Genomic DNA, 20757 nt, shown 5'->3' on the forward strand with positions numbered 1-20757 from the left:
CATAAAGGGACAGTGGTCAGAATTGTAAAAATTGGCCCGGTCATTAACGTGCAAACCACCCTTGGGGGTAAAGGGGTTAAGCAATGAAACTGATAGCAATGAAAAAACTGCATGATTTAATAAGATGGTGATGTACTTTTAACCAGTGCAGGAGTTTGTGAAACCAGAAGCCATGATCATTTGGCCCCTCTTTGTCGCGGTATCCATGTGACACAGAGGTTTCCACATTAGTGGCTCAAAGGCTCTTGAAAAGTAACATGGTTTCCATAAACCAATCCAGCAATATCCCCTCTCCCAAAGTCAAATCTTCCCCTTGCAATGGGCTCAAACCACATTTAGCATCCATGTATTTGGCATTACAATAGTAAGAAGAACCCACTTAAATTACATTGTGGGTGTCTCTTGGAGCACAATCTGGGCACTGTGTGTTGGGTAATAAAATGGTACATTTTAAATTTTTACTTTCCAACATTCACCGCCTGCTAATTTCCAGAATATGCCTGTGGAGTCAAAATAGTCCTATAGATTAATTCACTGAGGGTTATCATCTCCAAAATGGAGTCACTTTACGGGGATTTCTACTGCTCTGGTTTTCTGCCATTGTGTAATATTAAGGCTTCGGCAAATGTTGTGTCCCATATTCTCTGGGATATGCTCCCACTATGTCTGCTTCTGTCATCAGGCTCAGACATAGGGTGGCACAGCTTCTGTCCAGTCACTAAAACACCCTACTAAAGCTCAAAGCATATTGCCGGAATTTGCTAGATACAGCCTTGTTCTCCTCTGATTCAGTCCTCTGTGCTCAGCTCCCGGCTTGTGTATTTGTTTCCTGTTGTGACCCCGGCCCGTTACTGAATTACTCTTGTATATATTGATTTTGTATTTTCTCTGCCCTGTTAGTTGTGAGTCGACTACCTGATCATTCTTATTCCCATCTCATTTCACAGAATAGCTGGTAACACCATGGTCTAAGCATAGGGGTCTCTCTTTTAGTCCAAATCTATGTAGAGTAGTTAAAGGATGATGGACAAAACTGTGACTATAGACAATAACATATCTACTGAAATGACCAAACAACAATTTTCTTTAAAAAAAAAAAAGAAAAGAGTAACTTATGTTTATGATGTTATTTAAATGAGAAAATTTTTCAAAAATAAACAGTTTAAAATTTTTAAAAAAAAGAGTAACCAGTGGTGGCAAGTACGTGGCTCGCTGGCTCTTGGCAATTAAATTACCGTAGGGGACAATATTTTCTATCAGATGAGTTTCAAGGAGAAATATTAGACATTCGAAGAACTTTTTAGAATAGTACCCAACTGAGGTTTCTTAAATTTAGATCCTGGGGATTTGCAAGATGCAATGGAGACCTTTTTTTAATGACTACCAGGGAGTTACTGACATAAGTGAAGCAGGCCAATCCCACCACAATCAAACTGTCATAAAGAATGAACCTGTAAAAAAAGATATAGAATAAAAAATGTTACATCCCCAACAACAAAATACAGTGGGGCAAAAAAGTATTTAGTCAGTCAGCAATAGTGCAAGTTCCACCACTTAAAAAGATGAGAGGCGTCTGTAATTTACATCATAGGTAGACCTCAACTATGGGAGACAAACTGAGAAAAAAAAATCCAGAAAATCACATTGTCTGTTTTTTTATCATTTTATTTGCATATTATGGTGGAAAATAAGTATTTGGTCAGAAACAAAATTTCATCTCAATACTTTGTAATATATCCTTTGTTGGCAATGACAGAGGTTAAACGTTTTCTGTAAGTCTTCACAAGGTTGCCACACACTGTTGTTGGTATGTTGGCCCATTCCTCCATGCAGATCTCCTCTAGAGCAGTGATGTTTTTGGCTTTTCGCTTGGCAACACGGACTTTCAACTCCCTCCAAAGGTTTTCTATAGGGTTGAGATCTGGAGACTGGCTAGGCCACTCCAGGACCTTGAAATGCTTCTTACGAAGCCACTCCTTCGTTGCCCTGGCGGTGTGCTTTGGATCATTGTCATGTTGAAAGACCCAGCCACGTTTCATCTTCAATGAAGATGATGGAAGGAGGTTTGCACTCAAAATCTCACGATACATAGCCCCATTCATTCTTTCATGTACCCGGATCAGTCGTCCTGGCCCCTTTGCAGAGAAACAGCCCCAAAGCATGATGTTTCCACCACCATGCTTTACATAGTAACATAGTAACATAGTTAGTAAGGCCGAAAAAAGACATTTGTCCATCCAGTTCAGCCTATATTCCATCATAATAAATCCCCAGATCTACGTCCTTCTACAGAACCTAATTGTATGATACAATATTGTTCTGCTCCAGGAAGACATCCAGGCCTCTCTTGAACCCCTCGACTGAGTTCGCCATCACCAGCTCCTCAGGCAAGCAATTCCAGATTCTCACTGCCCTAACAGTAAAGAATCCTCTTCTATGTTGGTGGAAAAACCTTCTCTCCTCCAGACGCAAAGAATGCCCCCTTGTGCCCGTCACCTTCCTTGGTATAAACAGATCCTCAGCGAGATATTTGTATTGTCCCCTTATATACTTATACATGGTTATTAGATCGCCCCTCAGTCGTCTTTTTTCTAGACTAAATAATCCTAATTTCGCTAATCTATCTGGGTATTGTAGTTCTCCCATCCCCTTTATTAATTTTGTTGCCCTCCTTTGTACTCTCTCTAGTTCCATTATATCCTTCCTGAGCACCTTTGCCCAAAACTGGACACAGTACTCCATGTGCGGTCTAACTAGGGATTTGTACAGAGGCAGTATAATGCTCTCATCATGTGTATCCAGACCTCTTTTAATGCACCCCATGATCCTGTTTGCCTTGGCAGCTGCTGCCTGGCACTGGCTGCTCCAGGTAAGTTTATCATTAACTAGGATCCCCAAGTCCTTCTCCCTGTCAGATTTACCCAGTGGTTTCCCATTCAGTGTGTAATGGTGACATTGATTCCTTCTTCCCATGTGTATAACCTTACATTTATCATTGTTAAACCTCATCTGCCACCTTTCAGCCCAAGTTTCCAACTTATCCAGATCCATCTGTAGCAGAATACTATCTTCTCTTGTATTAACTGCTTTACATAGTTTTGTATCATCTGCAAATATCGATATTTTACTGTGTAATCCTTCTACCAGATCATTAATGAATATGTTGAAGAGAACAGGTCCCAATACTGACCCCTGCGGTACCCCACTGGTCACAGCGACCCAGTTAGAGACTATACCATTTATAACCACCCTCTGCTTTCTATCACTAAGCCAGTTACTAACCCATTTACACACAATTTCCCCCAGACCAAGCATTCTCATTTTGTGTACCAACCTCTTGTGCGGCACGGTATCAAACGCTTTGGAAAAATCGAGATATACCACGTCCAATGACTCACCGTGGTCCAGCCTATAGCTTACCTCTTCATAAAAACTGATTAGATTGGTTTGACAGGAGCGATTTCTCATAAACCCATGCTGATATGGAGTTAAACAGTTATTCTCATTGAGATAATCCAGAATAACATCCCTCAAAAACCCTTCAAATATTTTACCAACAATAGAGGTTAGACTTACTGGCCTATAATTTCCAGGTTCATTTTTAGAGCCCTTTTTGAATATTGGCACCACATTTGCTATGCGCCAATCCTGCGGAACAGACCCTGTCGCTATAGAGTCCCTAAAAATAAGAAATAATGGTTTATCTATTACATTACTTAGTTCTCTTAGTACTCGTGGGTGTATGCCATCCGGACCCGGAGATTTATCTATTTTAATCTTATTTAGCCGGTTTCGCACCTCTTCTTGGGTTAGATTGGTGACCCTTACAGTATGGTGTATGGTGTATGGTCACAGATTGGTGACCCTTTACAGTAGGTATGGTGTTTGATGGATGCAACTCAGTATTCTTTTTCCTCCAAACACGACAAGTTGTGTTTCTACCAAACAGTTCCAGTTTGGTTTCATCAGACCATAGGACATTCTCCCAAAACTCCTCAGGATCATCCAAATGCTCTCTAGCAAACTTCAGACGGGCCCGGACATGTAGTGGCTTAAGCAGTGGGACACGTCTGGCACTGCAGGATCTGAGTCCATGGTGACGTAGTGTGTTTCTTATGGTAGGCCTTGTTACATTGGTCCCAGCTCTCTGCAGTTCATTCCCAAGGTCCCCCCGCGTGGTTCTGGGATTTTTGCTCACCGTTCTTGTGATCATTCTGACCCCACGGGGTGGGATTTTGCGTGGAGCCCCAGATCGAGGGAGATTATCAGTGGTCTTGTATGTCTTCCATTTTCTAATTATTGCTCCCACTGTTGATTTCTTCACTCCAAGCTGGTTGGCTATTGCAGATTCAGTCTTCCCAGCCTGGTGCAGGGCTACAATTTTGTTTCTGGTGTCCTTTGACAGCTCTTTGGTCTTCACCATAGTGGAGTTTGGAGTCAGACTGTTTGAGGGTGTGCACAGGTGTCTTTTTATACTGATAACACGTTTAAACAGGTGCCATTACTACAGGTAATGAGTGGAGGAAAGAGGAGACTCTTAAAGAAGAAGTTACAGGTCTGTGAGAGCCAGAAATCTTGATTGTTTGTTTCTGACCAAATACTTATTTTCCACCATAATATGCAAATAAAATGATAAAAAAACAGACAATGTGATTTTCTGGATTTTTTTTTCTCAGTTTGTCTCCCATAGTTGAGGTCTACCTATGATGTAAATTACAGACGCCTCTCATCTTTTTAAGTGGTGGAACTTGCACTATTGCTGACTGACTAAATACTTTTTTGCCCCACTGTATCTATGAGAGGAGAACTACAACACTAAACTGGAATTGCACTCATTTATGGTGGACCATTTGCGCTACTATGAGTCCTGACCAGAAGAGTAGAGAATGTATTAGTGCCCCCATTTATGGAGAGATTGTGCAGCAATCTGAATTCCTTATGATTGAAAATATAATGGAATTTATGTCGTGGAGTGAATCCATGAAACCAGGGCTTGAGTCACGCCAACACATCTCCTGCAGGCGGGAATAATATTACAGCCATCAGCCATGCTCAGCTTAGAGATATATCATGGCACAGGTATAATGTTTTATATGTAGTTTATCACAATCCTGTTTGCAGTTAGTCAGTTTTAAAAGAAATTGAAAAGTCAGGATAAAGGGAAACTCTGTTGTTATTGTACAGAAACTCACACTTGGCCTCATTGCACATTTAATGTTGTCGATCATAAAAGCGAAGTTTGGCCAGAAAGACCGGACCTGGTCTTGTAGGGACCATATGATCACATTCAGCAGCACCGAAGGGAGACAAGGTAGATTCATCCAATAAGATACCAGGGATCTAGGAAGCCAAAAGCATCGTTATCCTCCGCTTTCTCTTACAGGCCCAGCATAATATTGTTCTTCAAGTGATTTTCTAACTTGTCAGCACATTCTATGTACATTCATTTGGCTTTGTAGTTTACAGATCTGGGCAGGTGACGGTCAGCGTCTCCTAATCCCAGAAGGCTGATGGATCTTCCAGGTGGTAAGTTCTATAGAAAAGGGCTTTCAATGACCAAAATTATTTGAATAGTTCCGAGTGGAAGAAAATGTTATGGTGTAGTGACAAAATGGTGATCACACGATTGTGATATGGATTACACCACCGATAAAGCAGCCACAGCCAGTGCCTGAGAAGAATCTATAACTTCTCTGCATTTAGTGGTCTCTACTCACCTGGGTAGTCATATGTGGGAATCTCCTCTTTACATCGCTCATCACCCCTCACATATGTCTCTGTAGTATTAACTTGGGTCAGATCTTCACCCTGAAACAAATATTGTAAAAGTCACAGACAGATGGAGAAGTCACATCTATGATCAGCTCTAATCCTGCCATCTCCACCGTTCTCATTACACAAGTATAAAACATATAATACTGGTGGATAAAACAAGACTGAATGCAAGACCTTCACAGCCGTCTACACATTGTAAATATTTTATGACACCTTCTCTCCATCAACCTGATGATCCTGAGGAACATTGGGATCTTCCCGTTTACAGTCCTGTGGAAGAAGAGGACGGGGACATCTCTCTGGTGTTGTCCTCTTACTGGATTGATCTGGAGGAAACACATACAGGGACTGAATTCATTCTTTACATACAGATAATTATAGGCCGTGTGTATTTAGTCCTGTCTATTACCTGGTGATGTGAGGGGCTGGGGAACCTCCATCTTGACGTCCTTGAATACATCTTTGTGTTCTTCTAAATACTCCCACTCCTCCATGGAGAAATAGACTGCGACATCCTGACACCTTATAGGAACCTGACACATACAATAATACAGTCATCCCCCCGATCCCTTCATAGTGTTACTGTATAATGTCCCAGCATTCCCAGCAGTGTCACCTCTCCAGTCAGCAGCTCAATCATCTTGTAGGTGAGTTCTAGGATCTTCTGGTCATTAATGTCCTCATTTATTAAGGGGTGAGGAGGAGGACCTATGATTGTCTGAGGAATGGGGAGGACCCCTGAGTCCAAAGGGTCCTGACAGCACTCTATAGAGGTCTTCTTCACTACTGTGTAATCCTGGTTATGGAGAGACACATTAATAAATCTCACTACAGACATTTCCAGAGTCCTCACCTCTCCAGTTCTGTCCATCTGTTATTTCCATAGATGAGAATGATGTAATGTGACGTCATCAGAATCTCTCACCTCTCCAGTAAGCCGGAAGAGGATCTCTAGGGTGAGGTGTAATATCCTCTCCACCATCTTTTCTCTGTCCATATCCATCTTTAATGGGTAAATCAAGAAAATTTTCTTCTATAGAATATCTGAGAGGATCCGATATTGTAGATACCTGAATGAGAAGATGAGCCTATGTAACATCAAAAAACCCTGTGTAACAATACAATTACTGGAGAAAGTAAGGGAAACATATCAGGAGATAGAACGTGTAGATGTTCTATTTTCTAGTCTTGTATGGATTGGAGCATAATTGGAATTGCTGACTAAGACATTGCCATTTTCCCAATCACTGGCTATGTTACTCACTGCTTTGTCAACTGATTGGCTGTAGGAAACACAAGATCGTTGGGACTGACCAGAAAATACTGAGACTGGTGGGGATCCAAGCAGCAGTCGTATTTTTATTATTTTACAGTATTTAGTTTTCTTTATTTCATCTACTAATAAAACCTATATATTTTAGGCCACAGTCAACAAGCAGTTACTCAGTCGGAGTCGGCAGCTGAATAAGTTCCTCATTGACTCATTGTCATGTCGGATGCTATTCACACTAGGGCGTCAGACAGACAGCGGTAATTCCACATTTGTCCACTATACGCTCAGTGGCGCCGGCTAGATTTTATACAGGTTATCCGGGGTTAATCTAGTTGGTAATCTAGTTGGAGGCTGGGTCACGCCCATGGCCTTTAAATAGTCATTCTGGACTTTGGGTGTCGCCGATTATAGCTTGTGTCTTGTGCCTGGTGATCTCAGTCTGGAGTGGAGGTGGTGGTCTAGGAGAAGAAATATCGTATCTGGTGGTGTATTATCCTTTGTCATATTTCTCCTTCCTATATTTCTGTTTGTTTTGCCCTGTGGACATTATAGTGTTTTCCTGTGTGTCTGCGGCGTGGAGCGTTTTTTAGTTTTCCCTGTCTGTGCTTTCTGTGGAGGTTGGTGTGTGGTCTTATCACTGGGTGGCGGGTGGAGGTTTCAGCATAGGGCTAAAACAGGAGTTAGGGTCAGGCCTGGCGGCCCAGACAAGCTCACCATCAGTGTAAATTCTGGGAGAGGGACAGACAGGGTTTTCCCTAGTCTGAGGGATATTGCAGGGGCCCGGGTAATCAGCTGTAGTCTACCCAGTACCCCCGTGACATTATAATTGGCCTAAATAAATTTTGGATGTCATGGATCCCATGACTTCCATAACCCGCCAGTTGAAGGTGCTGCCCTTACAGGTCACTGAGTTGAAGGGGGCAGTTCAGCAACAGGGTCTTGTAGTATCTAATGTGCAAGCTGAAAGTGCAGGTAGAGTTGCAGAGCCAGAGATCCATTTACCTGAGGTTTGCTGGGAAACGCAGTAAATTTGTTGCTTTTCGTGAAGCTTGCAAATTGTATTTTCGTATGCACCCGGTTTCCTCAGGTAATGAGGCTCAGCGTGTGGGCCTGGTATTGTCATTACTGAACGGAGACCCCCAAGCATGGGCATTTTCATTACCATCTGATTCAGCTGCATTTAACTCAGTGGAGATTTTTTTTCTGCTCTTGGACTCATATATGATGATCCTGACAGTTTGACTCTAGCAGAGTCTAAAATATGCGCTGCCAGGGGGAGTGAATGGCGGAGAATTATTGTTCTGAATTTCGCCACTGGGTGGTGGACACACAATGGAATGACCCTGAGCTGCGGAGTCAGTTTGTACATGGGGTTTTGGGAAGGGTTAAACAAGCCCTCCTGATGTATGAGACTCCTGCTTCTCTAGAGTCTGCCATGAGTCTTGTTGTCTGCATTGATCGCCATTTGCGTCAGGGGGTTGTAAGACTCATGCTGGTGTGGTAGTTGGAGGCAGGTATATCTCGCCCAGGTGTTTGTCCTATGTGAATTAGGCCACTCAGTATCTTCAGGGTGCTAATGGGTTAATAAGTGCAGGAATAAAAGATGACCAGCTGGGGGTTTCCGTCGTCAGCCTGGGGCACACAGATTGCCTGCCTGTGTGAGACAAACGTGAGTGAAAGAGCTGTGCTCAAGATCTGTGTGATGTTAGCTGGGCGGGAGAAGCCCCCCAGTTGTTGAGATAGCAACGTATTTGTTTAGTTAGTGCCGGACAGGCTAGGATTTATTTTTATGTTTTGTTTATGTTGCTTTCAAGTTAATAAATCTGACCTGAGGTCAGCCTGCTCAGAAACCTGCTGTACGCCTCAGATTCAATGCACAAACCACGTGACCTTTGACCCCAGCAAAGGCGATCCCAGAGTGTTTTGTCACAGGGTGTAAGAGACGCCGCTTATGGGGAGGGCGTAGGTGCACGTGAGGTTGCTGCAGGTGAGCCCACGGAGCCTATGCAAATCGCAGGGGGTGTCACATCATCTAGCCCCCTCACTCAGGAAGCAAGGAGCCTGTTTTTGCTGTGGTAAAAAAGGGCATTATGTTAATGCTTGTCCTCTGTTTTCTAAGAAAAGCGCAACGGCGGAAAACTTCTAAGCTCAGAGGGTGTGGAGGAGGCCAATCTGAGCTTATGCATATCCTCCATGGGGGTCTCTCAATGTATTCTCCCTGCCAGAGTTATGGTCGCTGGCAGAGAGCTGCCAATCACTGTTTTTGTGGATAGTGGGTCGGCCACTAATCTCATTGATGAGGAGTTTGCGCGCACGGCCGGGTTCACGGTCAAAAAACTGCCTCATCCTATCCGGGTGGTCACCATCAATGCTACTCCACTCCCACAGGGGGAGATTACTGAGTTTGTGGCTGAGGTTAAACTCCACATTGGGGTCCTGCATTCTGAGCAAGTTACATGTAGGGTGCTCGGTAATCTTCCTGCACAAATGGTTCTGGGTTTTCCATGGTTGTCTGGGCACAACCCGGTGATTGACTGGAAAACTCAGGATATAATTCAGTGGAGCGGATTCTGCCAGGAGAATTGCCTGGCCACATGTGTGTCCGCTGTGACTCCTTGCATTCCTGAGTCACTGGCTCAGTGTTTTCCTGTGTGTCTGCGGCGTGGAGCATTTTTAGTTTTCCGTCTGTGCTTTCTGTGGAGGTTGGTGTGTGGTCTTATCACTGGGTGGCGGGTGGAGGTTTCAGCATAGGGCTGAAACAGGAGTCAGGGTCAGGCCTGGCGGCCCAGACAAGCACACCATCAATGTAAATTCTGGGAGAGGGATAGACAGGGTTTTCCCTAGTCTGAGGGATATCGCAGGGGCCCGGGTAATCAGCTGTAGTCTACCCAGTACCCCCGTGACACTCATCTTCCATAACGCTAATTCTCGTCTCATTTACCGACACTGGAATCGACATTAGCAATACTGCAGGAGATATTCATTACACGTGACAGGAGAAATAACTACTTTATGATGAGGACGACATCTTCATCTTCTAAGGCTCTAGAAACATATTTGGCCAGAGTCGGTCACTGACTCCATCACCACCGGCCGTCTATATGAAGGTTTCCCGTCTTCCCCGCACTGTAATCTTCTATCACGTTAGATCTCAGGTCTGATTCACACACAGAAGTTTGAGGCTTTTAAAGTACCGTCACACTCAGCGACGCTGCAGCGATATAGACAACGATCTGACCTAAACTAGATCGCTGGAGCGTCGCTGTTTAGGTCACTGTAGAGACGCCAAACACAGCAACTCCACAACGATGCAGGAGCGATCCAGTGATGTAATGGCGACTCACTTATCGTTCTCGCTGGTTGTTAGGTCCATGTAAAACGTTGCTGGCGTCGTTGCTTTTGATGTCAAACATGACGATACACGCCGACCTGACGACCAAATAAAGTTCTGGACTTCTAGCTCCGACCAGCGATGGCACAGCGGGATCCAGATCGCTGCTATGAGATCGCTGCTATGCAATGAGATCGCTATCCAGGACGCTGCAACGTCACAGATTGTTGTCATTCTCGTTGCAAAGTTGCTGAGTGTGACGGTACCTTTAGAAGAGCTTTTTTGTTTGCACAAATTATCTCATCCCAAAGTCTCCATGTACAGTGTTTTATGGGGATTATTTCTGGCCTTAGGCTTTCCTATATTACAAGAAAAATACCAGAAAAGCAGATATTAAAAAGTTTCAAAAGAAAATTGGCTCCAACAATTCTTGTAAAAATTAAAAAAATGAAGAAGAAAATGTTATTATTTTTTAACAAGTGAAAATTTTTTTTTGTTTACAAATTAAATATTTTGGTCACCAGAACATAGGTGTACACGGCAGAGACGGCACAAGTGCGGCTACAACAAAAACCCTGACAGTTTAACAATTTTGCTGCTGTGAAAAGCAAACATGGCATCTAAGGTGAGACAGAGTTTGGCTGAATGCCCTCCTCCCCCAAGTACTCGATAGTATGAGGGGCCTAGTTACTACGATACTTACAGGCCTAATAATGGTGTCTGGGCTGCAATGTATGAAGGTCTATTAGGCCGGGCCAGAGGCAGCGTCCAATAAGTTACCTTTTAACCCCCCCATACACCTTAGAGTAAAGTTCCATGAAATCGCTGATTTAGGAGTTTAGGTGGCTATATAATAAATTTGGGGGCCTCTCGATAGATGATGTCAGGGCAGAGAAGGATCTGGCATCCTGAATTTCAGAGGATAATCCGTTTGTTCTTCCTGTAGATAATCCTCCACTAGAGGAGTCTGGGGGCGACTCTCTCATACAGACCACAGGAAAGCTGTAAGATTAGTGTGCATGGGGGAGTCAGGAGAGATAGGCGTCTGCCAAATGACCGTTCAGCCAACTCTTATCTCATGTGTATGGGGCCGTTAGTATTACACTGACAGCAGTGATGATACACGGCACTACAGTAGTACAGGGCATCATCGGAGCCATCAGAGGCTTGGATGTTGTGTGATCGCACTAATCAGAGGTGTTTAAAAAATGGTTAAACGTGAAAAAAAAAAAATCACAGTTTTAGCAACAAGAAATATCCGTTACTATAGGGAAAACAGAATGAACATCCTCCAAGGCCGGTGATTACATAATTTTTGCCAGGGGTTGTATATACTGTATATGGCTTGAGAAAGGCAGAGAAATCTGACAGAACGTTGCTGCTAATGGACCAGTAAAGCCACAGTTTTTCACTTTGATTTTTGGAGTGCTGCCTGTATTTTTCTGATTTTATATATAAAATTATATATACACTGCTCAAAAAATAAAGGAAACACTAAAATCCCACATCCTAGATATCACAGAATGAAATATCCCAGTTGTAAATCTTTATTCATTATATAGTGGAATGCGTTGAGAACAGTAAAACCGAAAAATGATCAATGTAAATCACAACTAATATCCCATGGAGGTCTGGAGTTGGAATGATGCTCAAAATCAAAGTGGAAAATCAAATTGCAGGCTGATCCAACTTCAGTGGAAATGCCTCAAGACGAGGAAATGATGCTCAGTAGTGTGTGTGGCCTCCACGTGCCTTTATGACCTCCCTACAACGCCTGGGCATGCTCCTGATGAGACGGCGGATGGTCTCCTGAGGGATCTCCTCCCAGACCTGCACTAAAGCATCCACCAACACCTGGACAGTCTGTGGTGCAACGTCATGGATGGAGCGAGACATGATGTCCCAGATGTGTTCAATCGGATTCAGGTCTGGAGAATGGGCGGGCCAGTTAATAGCTTTAATGCCTTCATCTTGCAGGAACTGCTGAAACACTCCAGCCATGTCTGGCATTGTTCTGCATTAGGAGGAACCCAGGGCCAACTGCACCAGCATATCATCTCACAAGGGGTCTGAGGATCTCATCTCGGTACCTAATGGCAGTCAAGCTACCTCTGGCGAGCACATGGAGGGCTCCAAAGAAATGCCACCCCACACCATTACTGACCCACTGCCAAACAGGTCATGCTGAAGGAAGTTGCAGGCAGATCGCTCTCCATGGCGTCTCTAGACTCTGTCACGTCTGTCACATGTGCTCAGTGTGAACCTGCTTTCATCTGTGAAGAGCACAGGGCACCAGTGGCGAATTTGCCAATCCTGGTGTTCTGGGGCAAATGTCAAATGTCCTGCATGGTGTTGGGCAGTAAGTACAACCCCCATCTGTGGACGTCGGGCACTCAGACCATCCACATGGAGTCGGTTTCTAACCTTTTGTGCAGACACATGCATGTTTGTGGCCTGCTGGAGGTTAGTTTGCAGGGCTCTGGCAGTTCTCCTCCTGTTCCTCCTTGCACAAAGGCTGAGAAAGAGGTTCTGCTGGGTTGTTGCTCTCCCACGGCCCCCTCCACGTCTCCTGGTGTACTGGCCTATCTCCTGGTAGCACCTCCAGCCTCTGGACACTACACTGTCAGACACAGAAAACCTTCTTGCCACAGCTCACATTGATGTGTCATCCTTGATGAGCTGCAATACTTTGGGTTGTAGAGTCAGTCTCATGCTACAACAAGTGTGAAAGCACAACCAACATTTAAAAGTGACCAAAACATTAGCCGGTAAGCATTGGTACTGAGATGTGGTACTGTGAGTGTGTCTTTATAATTACCAATAATTTCCATCTGTTGTCTATTCCATTTGCACAACAGCATGTGAAATTATGCCGCAGTGTAACGCACTCCCTTAACGCTGCTATTAACCCTGTGTGACCAACTTTTTACTATTGAGGCTGCCTATTCACCGTCTGTCGGCCCCGCATCCAGAACCAGCCTTTACCGCACCTCGCGATGCTCTGGTGACCGGTCCATGCATTGCGGTCTTGCGAGATGATGACATGGCGGTCTCGTGAGACCACTACATCATCACCTCGCGAGACCGCAATACACCGCGAGACCGCAATACACCGCACGACCAATCAGCGACATTGCTGCGGGATTTAAATCCCGCTTCGCTGATTGGTCTCGCCCAGCCGACATTGGCGTGGGATTTAAATCCCGCTTCGCTGATTGGTAGCGCCAAGCCGGCGCGACCAATCAGCGACATTGCTGCGGGATTTAAATCCCGCTTTGCTGATTACTCTCTCCCAGCCCGCGTGTCCAATCAGTGACATTGGCGCGGGATTTAAATCCCGCTTTGCTGATTGGTCGCGCCCAATCAGCGACATTGCCGTGGGACTTTTTACTATTGAGGCTGCCTATGCAGCCTCAATAGTAAACAGATGTAATGTTCAAAATAATAAAAAAACAAAAAACCTGCTATTCTCACCTTCCGTAGTCCGACGATGCGCTTGCGCCGGCCGCCATCTGCCGTTCCCAGAGATGCATTGCGAAATTACCCAGAAGAGTTAGCGGTCTCGCGAGACCGCTAAGTCATCTGGGTAATTTCGTAATGCACCCTGGGAACGGAAGATGGCGGCAGCCGCGCCTCTCGGCACATCTTCGATGGATCTCAGGGGGTGAGTATATAACTATTTGTTATTTTTATTTTTTTATTTAACAGGGATATGGTACCCACACTGCTAAATACTGCGTGGGCTGCGTTATATACTACATGGCTGCTATATACTACATGGGCAGTGTTATATACTCCGTGGGCTGTGTGATATACTGCGTGGGCAGTGTTATATACCGCGTGGCTGCTATATACTACATGGGCAGTGTTATATACTCCGTGGGCTGTGCTATATACTACTTATCCTGTGTTATATACTGCGTGGGCTGTGCTATATACTACTTATCCTGTGTTATATACTGCGTGGGCTGTGTTATACACTGCGTGGCTGCTATATACTACATGGGCAGTGTTATATACTCCGTGGGCTGTGCTATATACTACGTGCCCTGTGTTTTATACTACGTCGCCTGTTATATACTGCGTGGGCTGTGTTATATACTGCGTGGGCTGTGTTATATACTGCGTGGGTTGTGTTATATACTGCGTGGGTTGTGTTATATAGTACGTGGGCTGTGTTATATACTGCGTGGGCTGTGCTACAGTCATGGCCAAAACTATTTACACCCCTGCAATTCTGTCAGATAATACTCATTTTCTTCCTGAAAATGATTGCAAACGCAAATTATTTGGTATTATTATCTTTATTTAATTTGTATTAAATGAAAAAACACAAAAAGTATTGTCCTAAAGCCAAACTGGATATAATTCCACACCAAACATAAAAAAGGGGGTGGACAAAAGTATTGGCACTGTTCGAAAAATCATGTGATGCTTCTCTAATTTGTGTAATTAACAGCACCTGTAACTTACCTGTGGCACCTAACAGCTGTTGGCAATAACTAAAATCGCACTTGCAGCCAGTTGACATGGATTAAAGTTGACTCAACCTCTGTCCTGTGTCCTTGTGTGTACCACATTGAGCATGGAGAAAAGAAAGAAGACAAAAGAACAGTCTGAGGACTTGAGAAACCAAATTGTGAGGAAGCATGAGCAATCTCAAGGCTACAAGTCCATCTCCAAAGACCTGAATGTTTCTGTGTCTACCGTGCGTAGTGAGTGTCATCAAGAAGTTTAAAGCCCATGGCACTGTGGCTAGCCTCCCTAGATGTGGACAGAAATGAAAAATTGACAAGAGATTTCAACGCAAGATTGTGCGGATGTTGGATAAAGAACCTCGACTAACATCCAAATAAGTTCAAGCTGCCCTGCAGTCCGAGGGTACAACAGTGTCAACCCGTACTATCCGTCGGCATCTGAATGAAAAGGGACTGTGTGGTACGAGACCCAGGAATACCCCACTTCTTAACCCGAGACATAAAAAAGCCAGGCTGGATTTTGCCAAGACTTACCTGAGAAAGCCTAAAACGTTTTGGAAGAATGTTCTCTGGTCAGATGAGACAAAAGTAGAGCTTTTTGGGCAAAGGCATCAACATAGAGTTTACAGGAGAAAAAAAGAGGCATTCAAAGAAAAGAACACGGTCCCTACAGTCAAACATGGCAGAGTTTCCCTGATGTTTTGGGGTTGCTTTGCTGCCTCTGGCACTGGACTGCTTGACCGTGTGCATGGCATTATGAAGTCTGAAGACTACCAACAAATTTTTCAGCATAATGTAGGGCCCAGTGTGAGAAAGCTGGGTCTCCCTCAGAGGTCATGGGTCTTCCAGCAGGACAATGACCCAAAACACACTTCAAAAAGCACTAGAAAATGGTTTGAAAGAAAGCACTGGAGACTTCTAAGGTGGCCAGCAATGAGTCCAGACCTGAATCCCATAGAACACCTGTGGAGAGATCTAAAAATGGCAGTTTGGAGCAGGCACTCTTTAAATATCAGGGACCTGGAGCAGTTTGCCAAAGAAGAATGGTCTAAAATTCCAGCAGAGCATTGTAAGAAACTCATTGATGGTTACCGGAAGCGGTTGGTCGCAATTATTTTGGCTAAACGTTGTGCAACCAAGTATTATGCTGAGGGTGCCAATACTTTTGTCTAGCCCATTTTTGGAGTTTTGTGTGAAATGATCAATGTTTTGCTTTTTGCTTCATTCTCTTTTGTGTTTTTTCATTTAAGACAAATTAAATGAAGATAATAATACCAAATAATTTGTGTTTGCAATCATTTTCAGGAAGAAAATGAGTATTATCTGACAGAATTGCAGGGGTGTCAATACTTTTGGCCATCACTGTATATACTACGTGGGCTGTGTTATATACTGCGTCGCCTGTGTTATATACTGCGTGGCTGCTATATACTGCATGGGCTGTGTTATATAGTATGTGGGCTGTATTATATACTATGTGGGCTGTGCTATATACTCCGTGGGCTGTGTTATATACTCCGTGGGCTGTGTGATATACTACGTGACCTGTGTTATATACTGCGTGGCTGCTATATACTGCTTGGCTGTGTTATATAGTATGTGGGCTGTGTTATATACTACGTGGGCTGTGTTATATACTTTGTGGGCTGTGTTATATACTCCGTGGGCTGTGTTATATACTGCGTGGACTGTGTGATATACTACGTAACCTGTGTTATATACTGCGTGGCTGTTATATACCGCATGGCCTGTGTTATATACTGTTTGGGCTGTGTTATATACTGTTTGGGCTGTGTTATATACTGCGTGGCCTGTATTAACGCATCGGGTATTCTACAATATATATGTATGTATATAGCAGCCACATAGTATAAAGCACAGGCCACGTAATATTTGCTATATACTACGTGGCCTGTGCTATATACTATGTGGCTGCTATATACATACATACATATTCTAGAATACCCGATGCGTTAGAATCGGGCCACAACCTAGTATATTTATATTTGGCTGAGTCATATCTCCCGACTCTGCAGATCGCATGCTGCTGATGTACTTGGCAAGCCCTGACTAAATGGTATGGAGATCAGTGAGGGAGGCCAAAAGTTCAAAAATTAACTTTCCTTTACTTAACAAGAACTTGATGAGAAGTATATACATCATATAGCAGGCACAACACTTAATGAATGCTTCTTCTGCAGTATGCAGAGTCAGGAACTTTCCGGTTACATGTGGTGGTACATAATTTTTGTTACAAGCCACAACAGTCCAGCAAACCTGAGCTATGGACCTCGTCCTACTCTTTGTCTCTGCTAGGCTACCTGCCTAGAATCCGAATTCCTGTTGCCATTATATCTTTGCTTTCCTTCAGAACGTACTATCTGATGTCTCCCTGCTGGCACACAACACCATATCAATTCAGGGCTGCAATCAGATAGACCAATGTTCACACATCACAAGGAATTTGCTCTCCTGTGTGCCCATGTAGCTAAGTATGAGGGCTCCCACACAGTATGGTGGCCCCCACAGACCCCACGCAGTATGACTGCCCCCACAGCACCTCACACAGTATGATGGCCCCCACAGCACCTCACACAGTATTATGGCCACCACAACCTGCTACAGAAAATAAGAACCCCCAGTCAGTATGAAGGCCTACAGTCCACCACAACCCCTTACTCAGTATAATGGCCCCTACCATCCACACATTTAGTATGAGAGTCCCAACAGCTCTTCTCTTAATATTAAGCCACCACAATTCCTGATATTTAAAAAAAAAAAAAAAAACACACTACCCACCCAACCCTGTTACCAAGGTGTGCTGCTCCAGTCTATGAAGTGAGTACTGAAGCTCCACAGGTGTGATGTAGTGACGTCATTGTGCCTGCACGGAGTCTCAGACTCACAGGCGAAGGCTGAATGGTGGATCAGGAGCTTTTGACTCCGATTCACTTTTCTATTCAATGATATCACTGTCATAGGAATGTGGATATCTCTGAAATTGTGATGATGGGAAAGAGAGGGTGACCAATACTAAACTCCACCAGCCCTCTCAATTTCATGAGCATAATAGCGACCGAGTGGGCTACCTTTATGGATGATGCACTCCTGCCTATACAACTATTGCATGGTAAATATCTCATAAACCCTGGGTTCATTAGTATCTGCATTAAGAATGAGGCTAAGTGAGAATTTCTTAATTACCTGTGAGGTTGTCAGTGGGGTAGATGGTACCATATTGTGCAAGTAGGGGGCAGTACTGTGTGAACATTAGAAAGTGGGGGAAGGCAGTGTTGTGGGAATATTATACTGTGTGCGAGGGGGATGCCAGTCCTGGGGAAACATTATCCTGTGTGTATGGCAAGCTGCTAGTGTGGGAACATTATACTATGTACGGGGGATGGTGATTCACTGTTGCCATAGTGATCACAATTCCCATTATCAGGAAATAAATAATTATATTGGTTACTTCCGGTTTGTCTGTGTGTTGTATCCGGTCACCTGCTTACAGGGGCATAATGGGGGCATCATATATACTGCATAAGGGGCATATTGGGGGCATTACACTGTGTGGGGCCAAGAAAGGGGCCCTGTACTGTGAGAACAATACATTTCCTCACTTCCTATCTTCCATAGTTGGGTTGTATGTATCTATTACAGGAAACAGAACAAAAACGCAATAATTCCTATAAAGTGGCAACAAAAACCCCAAGAGTCTCAGTGCTGAAGGGGTTAATCCCCCTCCCCCCCTCGCTCAGTAATGGAGAATCTCCAGCACCTACCTCCACCCTCAGAGCCGCACTCCACATATATGGCTGTTCCGTGTGCACACAGGACCTGTGATGAGGTCACATGAGGGGAGGAGTCAGGGGTCACATGATCAGGGGCCTCAGGGAATGATATCCGCAGTGAAGACGCTACATGGAAACTTCTCCTCAGTCAGTGACATTTCCGCCATTATTCGCCCCTCACTACTGGCACAATTACCTCACGCCGCCTTTTCTACACAGTGTTATGTGTGGAATGTAACGTGTGATTTCTCTGGAGACAAATAGACCCCACACATGAGGGAATTATCACCAGTTACCGGACGTCTACTATATGGCCGGTATACTAAAATTCAGCCCTGGCATTTGACGGTACACAGGCCCACTTGTCACATGGTGACTGTATAATATCTTTGTGTACCTGTAGGTCACAAGAAGTGAGGGGAGTGTAACACGATTATATAACATATAATCACAGCTGTATCCAGCATTACAGCACAGTGCTTTTATTGCTAAGGCTACTTTCACACTAGCGTTAACTGCAATACGTCGCAATGCGTCGTTTATGGGAAAAAATGCATCCTGCAAAGTTGTTTGCAGGATGCGTTTTTGCCCCATAGATTAACATTAGCGACGCATTGCCACACGTCGCATCCGTCGTGCGATGGTTGCGCCGTGTTGTGGCGGACCGTCGGGAGCAAAAAACGCTACATGTAACGTTTTTTGCTGCCGACGGACCGCTTTTTCCGACCGCGCATGCGCGCCCGGAACTCCTCCCCCACCTCCCCGCGCCTCACAATGGGGCAGCCGATGCGATGAAAATCTGCATCCGCTGCACCCGTTGTGCGGCGCAAACAACGCTAGCATCGGTAACCTCAGCCCGACGCACTGCGACGGGCCGAGCCCGACGCTAGTGTGAAAGTAGCCTTAGGTGGAGGATCAGGAAAAGCTGCTATTTTACACACAGAGCTGGGTCTCATAGATAATGAAGATGATGCTGCGCTCTACATAGTGCTGCTGCGGCATCTTCATATAGCTGATAGACAGTGATGCAAATAGTCATATACCCACTAAGCTAATATTTATCTATTTATTTTACTCACTGATATAACGCCATTAATTCCACAGCACTTTACAGATGTTATCTTTACTGTCCCCATTGGGGCTCACAATCTACATTCCCTATGAGTCATAGGAGTGTGGGCGAAAACCAGCGTACCCGGAAGAAACGCAGGCAAACATGGGGAGAACATACAAACTCCTTGCAGATGTTATCCTTAGTAGGGTTTGAACTCAGGACCCCAGTGATGCAAAGCAACAGTGCTAACCACTAAGCCACCAAAAATCTCTACAAAGGCCAAGATCTGTGTTACCGCCATATCGTGACCATATACTGGTAGATATAATAATAATAATTTTATTTATATAGCGCCAACATATTCCGCAGCGCTTTACAAATTATAGAGGGGACTTGATACAGGAAAGAAATATATCTTGGTACCGTGTTAGGGGACTTGTACAGACAATAGACATTACAGCATAACAGAAATCACAGTTCAAAACAGATATCAAGAGGAATGAGGGCCCTGCTCGCAGGCTTACAAGCTATGAGGAAAAGGGGAGACACGAGAGGTGGATGGTAACAATTGCTTTAGTTATTCGGAGCAGCCATAGTGTAAAGGTACCTTCACACATAACGATATTGTTAACGATATCGTTGCTATTTGTGACGTAGCAACGATATCGTTAATGAAATCGTTCTGTGTGACAGCGACCAACGATCAGGCCCCTGCTGGGAGATCGTTGGTCGCTGAACAAAGTCCAGAACTTTATTTAGTCGCTGGACTCCCTGGAGACATCGCTGGATCGGCATGTGTGACACCGATCCAGCGATGTCTTCACTGGTAACCAGGGTAAACATCGGGTAACTAAGCGCAGGGCCGCGCTTAGTAACCCGATGTTTACCCTGGTTACCATGCTAAAAGTAAAAAAAAACAAACACTAGATACTTACCTACCGCTGTCTGTCCTCCAGCGCTGTGCTCTGCACTCCTCCTGTACTGTCTGTGAGCCGGAAAGCAGAGCGGTGACGTCACCGCTCTGCTTTCCGGCTCACAGACAGTACAGGAGGAGT

The 20757-nt window shown here is 44.5% G+C and overlaps 1 protein-coding gene across 3 annotated transcripts in view; it reads right to left on the reverse strand.

Moving 5' to 3' along the window:
• The window catches only part of LOC138663280 (oocyte zinc finger protein XlCOF6-like), a 33816-nt gene extending 15127 nt beyond the window's left edge, over positions 1-18689 (reverse strand). The window contains exons 1-6 of one of the 3 annotated variants that reach the window (XM_069749454.1): positions 18640-18689; positions 6701-6845; positions 6392-6571; positions 6185-6308; positions 6004-6101; positions 5718-5808 (exon numbers count right to left, since the gene is read on the reverse strand). In XM_069749454.1, coding sequence (XP_069605555.1) covers positions 5718-5808; positions 6004-6101; positions 6185-6308; positions 6392-6571; positions 6701-6778 — 571 coding nt within the window. In that variant the 5' untranslated portion in view covers positions 6779-6845; positions 18640-18689. Of the gene's footprint in view, positions 1-5717; positions 5809-5988; positions 6102-6184; positions 6309-6391; positions 6572-6700; positions 6846-14852; positions 15562-18639 lie in introns of those variants that run through there. The other 2 variants (XM_069749452.1, XM_069749453.1) reach the window with 2 other exon arrangements.
• Between the last annotated feature and the right edge of the window lie 2068 nt (positions 18690-20757).

Source organism: Ranitomeya imitator, chromosome 2 (assembly GCF_032444005.1).
Source record: "Ranitomeya imitator isolate aRanImi1 chromosome 2, aRanImi1.pri, whole genome shotgun sequence".
NCBI classification, from domain to species: Eukaryota; Metazoa; Chordata; class Amphibia; order Anura; family Dendrobatidae; genus Ranitomeya; species Ranitomeya imitator.